This window comes from Ctenocephalides felis, unplaced genomic scaffold (assembly GCF_003426905.1).
Source record: "Ctenocephalides felis isolate EL2017-DRISC unplaced genomic scaffold, ASM342690v1 CF-g0.4_SCAFFOLD_00845, whole genome shotgun sequence".
In the NCBI taxonomy this organism is placed as follows: Eukaryota; Metazoa; Arthropoda; class Insecta; order Siphonaptera; family Pulicidae; genus Ctenocephalides; species Ctenocephalides felis.
In genome coordinates this window covers 6,456,117-6,462,010 of record NW_020536999.1, presented here as the reverse complement: position 1 = coordinate 6,462,010, position 5,894 = coordinate 6,456,117, and the positions used below count along the sequence as shown (strand labels likewise).

Below are 5,894 nucleotides of genomic sequence, written 5' to 3'. Positions count from 1 at the left end.
TATTTTTATCTAGTATATTATATCTATTATATTTTTGGCAAACGATATTATAAATTGGACGTTTGCTGCTTTTTATATTATTTTTATCTATTTTAATCTATTATATTTTTGGTAAACGATATTATAAATTGGACGTTTGCTGATTGGAAAATAAAAAATATTACTATTTTTTAATAGTAATTCCTTTAATTAATTTAAATCTCTTTTAATTACAGATTTGGCCAACATCAGTTACAATGACATCAAAATAGATCTTCTGGAACATCCAAGCCCTCAAAGAGGATCATGATGGATATTATCAGGTACAAATATAATTTTTTTGGCAATTATGTTTATAAATTGGACGTTTGCTGCTTTCTATTATATATTTTTTGGCAAACGATATTAGAAATTGGACGTTTGCTGCTTTTTATTACATTTTTGGCAAACGATATTAAAAATTGGACGTTTGCTGCTTTTTATTATATTTTTGGCAAACGATATTATAAATTGGACGTTTGCTGCTTTCCATTATATTTTTTGGCAAACGATATTATAAATTGGACGTTTGCTGCTTTTTATTATACTTTTGGCAAACGATATTATAAATTTGACGTTTGCTGCTTTCTATTATATTTTTTGGCAAACGATATCATAAATTGGACGTTTGCAGCTTTCTATTATATTTTTGGCAAACGATATTATAAATTAGACGTTTGCTGCTCTTTATTATATTTTTGGCAAACGATATTATATATTGGACGTTTGCTGCTTTTATTATTTTTTTTATCTATTTTATCTATTATATTTTTTGGCAAACGTTATTATGAATTGGACGTTTGCTGCTTTTATTATATTTTTGGCAAACGATATTATAAATTGGACGTTTGCTGCTTTCTATTATATTTTTTGCCAAACGATATTATAAATTGGCCGTTTGCTGCTTTCTATTATATTATTTGGCAAACGATATTATAAATTGGACGTTTGCTGATTGGACAATAAAAAATATTACTATTTTAAATAGAAATTCCTTAATTAATTTAAGTCTCTTTTAATTACAGATATGGGTCAACATCAGGTACAATGACATTAAATACATCCTCTGGACATCCAAGGTTATCAATTAGGATCTTTCAATTATAAAGTTTAAATTAAATTAGTTATTAACATACCGATTGCAATAATTATTAAAGTTTTTATATAAAATCATAATAAAATCAAATAAATCATCTTTAAATTGTGTACTTTATGGTAGTGAGTGCAAATATTCTTCATAAATAACTTATTATTATACTTTTGTGAATATTATCTTCATAATATAATTATTTTAAAAATCAAATATTTAGACAGGTTCTATACATATTTATAATTTAATTATATAAAGAATGCTTATATGTTTACTTTTCAAAATTAATGTACAGAATTTTTTTAAAATTTAATAATACATACAGAAAGTAATAATACATACAGAAAATCAATTGAATTATTAAAAATATTGTTAAATAATTTTAATGTTTTGTGTTTATATAAACATTAAAGCATTTATACATGCATAACAATATATTAAATTTATTATTATTTGAATTTTAAATTTCGCGCCAAAGCAAATTTAATATTTAGCACCTGGCAACACTATTTACTTCCATTGCAACTGTTTATTATGCATTTGGTAAATGTCAAAGTAGCTAAGCAATAAGGCACGTTTTCTTAACTTATTTTATAACTTTTCAATAACAACATAATATGTGATGATATTAAATGTAAAATAAACTCATAAAGTTTAGTTTTCCATCATCAAAATGTCTACAGCAGGTAAATTTAATAAACTATTTTGGTAACATTCCATATAAGGAGTCGTCATAATTTTCGAAATTGAAATATTTATATATAATATTGTAAATATATATATATATATATATATATATATATATATATATATATTATTGTTATGGTATAATTATTTGTTTTAGGTAAATGGGTTAAATTTTTCACAAATGCAGGCATTCCATCTCAAGTTTCAGCAAGTTACGCCTTGTTATTTGATGAAAATAGAATACACCAGATATGTTAATTGATTTGAATAAAGATTATTTACGAGAAATGGGTATCACAAGAATGGGAGATATAATAGCTATATTAAGGTCAGTACAAATTGCAAAACACGTTTTCGAATGTAAAAACATGATCAAGTTACTGAAAGTTTCATATTTGGTATCTGATATTTATTATGTCTGCAATATATATTTGAATTGTATTGTCTGCAATGTATATTTGATTGTATCTGCTGAACAAATATACCTAAGAAATAAAATTTTGTAATCTTAGAAGTTAGGTTAAGTTTAAGAACACCTCGTTCTTAACATTACTTTGGACCTGCTAACATGTTTTAGACAAATCAAATCCATGATCAATCAATTATCAATTACATTTATAATATACTGCTATAGAAGTCATCATCATTTATGATTCAGACATGCTAAAAGCGTTCACGAGCAAGCAGAACGAGACAGAATCCTTGGTTCACAAGGCGAAAGTACCAGTAGCAGCTGTGGCTTCTTTACCTAAAAAAGAAACTGGGAAAACAGTACCACGTAAGAAGATACAAAAAATTACATATTATCTGATTATTTACATATGACTGATTTGTGGTTATTTTAGTGGGCGTGAATATATTACTCAATGAGACACGAAAAAGGACTATGCCACGTCTCAAGTAGACACTCCTGATGTCTCACCCGGTGAAAAAGCCGGCACGAAGAGTTTTTACCAGAGCACGAAGGAGGTTATACAGTTAAACTGCCGCAAGGCATTACTCAAAGGAGCAAGGAAATACTTGAGAAGAAAGCCATGCGTAAGTAAAAGGAAAATTTAATATGTCACATAGGTTTGCTAGTTATATTAAAAATAGAAATAAAATGTGAATGTATTGGAATTATAAAAAAAAGTTATTTGGAAGGATATATGCAATACAAAAGTAACAAGAAAGTTGTTAGTTGAGATATAACAGTTTTTCTTTAATGCTATAAAAACTCATTTTAATCAAAATTTTGATATCCCAGTGTATATAACAGTGTTTACTAGATTTCAGTAAATTTTATCTATTTTTTTATAATGTAAATAATTTACAATGCTTGAAAAGAAAATTAAAAGTTATTTGAAGAAATGTAAAAAAAAATGTCCTGAATTCATATTTGGCAAATTATAAAAATATGGTAATTCACAATTCAATTACAAATCATTCAAAATTTTAATATCAAAAGGTAAATAAAAGTTTTTACTGTATTTTAGTAATTTTTATCTAGTTTTAACTGATGTAACTAAATTAAAATGTTAGAAATTTAAAAGATTTTTGGTGAAATGTAAAAAAAATGACCTATATAGCAAATTATCAAAATACGAAAATTCACATTTTAAATACTAAATATTCAAAATTTCAATATAAAAGTGTATAAAACAGTTTTTACTAGATTTTAGTAAATTTTATCTAGTTTTTGCAGATGTAAATAAATTTTAAAGTCCGGAAAGAAAATTAAAAGTTACTTTAAGAAAAGTAAAAAATTATCCGAAATTCTCCTAGAAAATTCCAGAAAATGAATGTTCAAACAAGTTTAATACAAAATTTCATTATGTACCTAAGTGTATAATACAATCTTTACCAGATTTTAGTAAATTTACTCTAGTTTTTACTAATATAAATAAATTAAAATGTCTGGGAGGAAAATTAAAAGTTTTTTGAAGAAAACTAAAGAAATGTCCTAAATCCATATGTGTACGGTAAATTATCAAAATACTGAAATTTGCATTTCAACTACAAATTGTTAAAAATTTCACTATGCAAGTGTATAAAACAATTTCTACCAGATTTTAGTATATTTTATCTAGTTTTTACTGATGTAAACAAAATATAATGTTTGAAAAGAAAATTTAAAGTTATTTAAATAAAAGTAAAAGAAATGTTCTAAATCCATATATGGCAAATTATCAAAACACTGAAATTCGCATTTCAATTGCAAATTAGTCAAAATTTCGATATCCAAGTGTTAAAAGCAGTTTATGCTAGATTTTAGTAAATTTTATCTAGTTTTCACTAATGTAAATAAATTACAATGTCCAAAAAGAAAATTAAAAGTTATTTGAAGAAAAGTAAAAAAATGTCCTGAATCCTTAAATTGCAAATCATCAAAATACTTATGTCTGCTCAACTATGAATTATTCAAAATTTTATTTTCCAAGTGTATAAAACAATTTTTAGTGGATTGCAGTAAATTTTATCTAGTTTTCACTGATGTAAATAAATTAAAATGCCTGGAAAGAAAATTAAAAGTTACTTTAAAAAAAGTAAAAAATCATCCGAAATTCTCATAGAAAAGTCCAGAAAATGAATGTTCAAACAAGTTTTATACAAAATTTCAATATGCAAGTGTATGAAACAGTTTTTTTCACTAGATTTTAGTAAATTTTATCTAGTTTTTACTAATAAAAATAAATTAAAATGTCCAGGAAGAAAATAAGTTTTTTGAAAAAATGTAAAAAAATGTCCAAAATTGCTATATATTATTAGAATTTCCTACAAAATTTCATTATGTAAGTTTATACACTAATTTATCTTACATTTAAATTAATCATATTTTTTTCTAATTTTCCAGTATCCAAGCAAGTTGCAGTCAAGCCAAAACCATCTATCTTTAGAAGGCTAGATGTGGATTCCAACTCGAGACAAGCCAGTATTGAATCTAATCTATCAACTACATCATCGGCTTCAGTATTCAATCGACTTGGTAAACTAGAAGATGAGCCCCCCAAACCCAAAACAAGAACAATTATCACTGCCCAATCAACCAGCATAAAAACCGTGAAGACTACAAAACAACCTTTACGTTTAATTAAAACTCTTCCCAAGTCAATGATTGCAGATCAACCAAAAGTATCGACAAAAGAAAGAATAATTTTACCTAACAAGAAGGCAGCAGTTTCTTTTAGCGATGATGTCTTAGTTAAGACTATTAAGCCTAAAGGGATTATGAAGAAGACTGGTAATACTGATATTGTAAATAAACAGTATAAAAATAATATAAAAGCAAGGTTAGGTTTAAATGCTAAACGATCAGATGCAAATAAATCTTTTGTTCGAACTAAAACTACAATAGGTACAAGTATAAAACCTAAATTTACACAAGGTAAATTATTCTCAGATAGGCAGAGTTTTAGTAAAAAAGGAGTCTTTAATAGGCTGGGCTGATCTGAGTTTGTTTGATATTGGATAACTTTTATTTTGACTTAGGTGTAATATATTTAGCCCCACGCTTGTAAAAACATTTGGATATAATGTTAGACTAATAAATCTGAATTTGACACAGTAAATGCATATAACTTTTAACGTGTATGGTAAATATGTAATACATATTATTTTTAATATAGAACAATTAATAACAAGTTGTGCTTTCATTATTTAAAGTAGAAGAAAATGTTATTAACTTCCTGTAGGATAAATTATTGTAATCGTCGAAAAATGAAAATTTAGGCATAATTTTACGTTTCAGTGATTTCTGAACGTTTTGGCATAAAAAATAAATGTGTGTGTGTGTATATGTGCGGGTACAAATTTTTGTTGACGATTTCGGGCGTACGGCTCAACCGATTTGAATAATTCAAAAAAATTCGATTCCTATTGATAGAGAGATGTGCTCATGAGTTTTTGGCGAAGGCAGGTCCAGCCGTTTGGGAGATAGCGAGCAAAGAGTGCAAAAAATAGAAACTATATTTTTGAGAGAACGGAGCATCCGGTTTGGATGATTAAAAAAACATTCGATTCCTATTGATAGAGAGATGTGCTCATGAATTTTTGACAAAGGCGAGTCCAGCCGTTTTGGAGATACGGAGCAAAGAGTGCAAAAAATAGAAACTAAATTTTT

The 5,894-nt window shown here is 26.2% G+C and overlaps 1 protein-coding gene across 1 annotated transcript; it reads left to right on the top strand.

Annotated features, from left to right (window-relative positions):
• Positions 1–2,041: 2,041 nt before the first annotated feature.
• Positions 2,042–5,397, top strand: LOC113363684. Its single transcript, XM_026606160.1, has 4 exons — positions 2,042–2,123; positions 2,454–2,573; positions 2,641–2,833; positions 4,629–5,397. The coding sequence occupies exons 3-4, from the start codon at positions 2,830–2,832 to the stop codon at positions 5,219–5,221; spliced, it is 597 nt and encodes a 198-aa protein (XP_026461945.1). The 5' UTR covers positions 2,042–2,123; positions 2,454–2,573; positions 2,641–2,829; the 3' UTR covers positions 5,222–5,397.
• Positions 5,398–5,894: the final 497 nt, after the last annotated feature.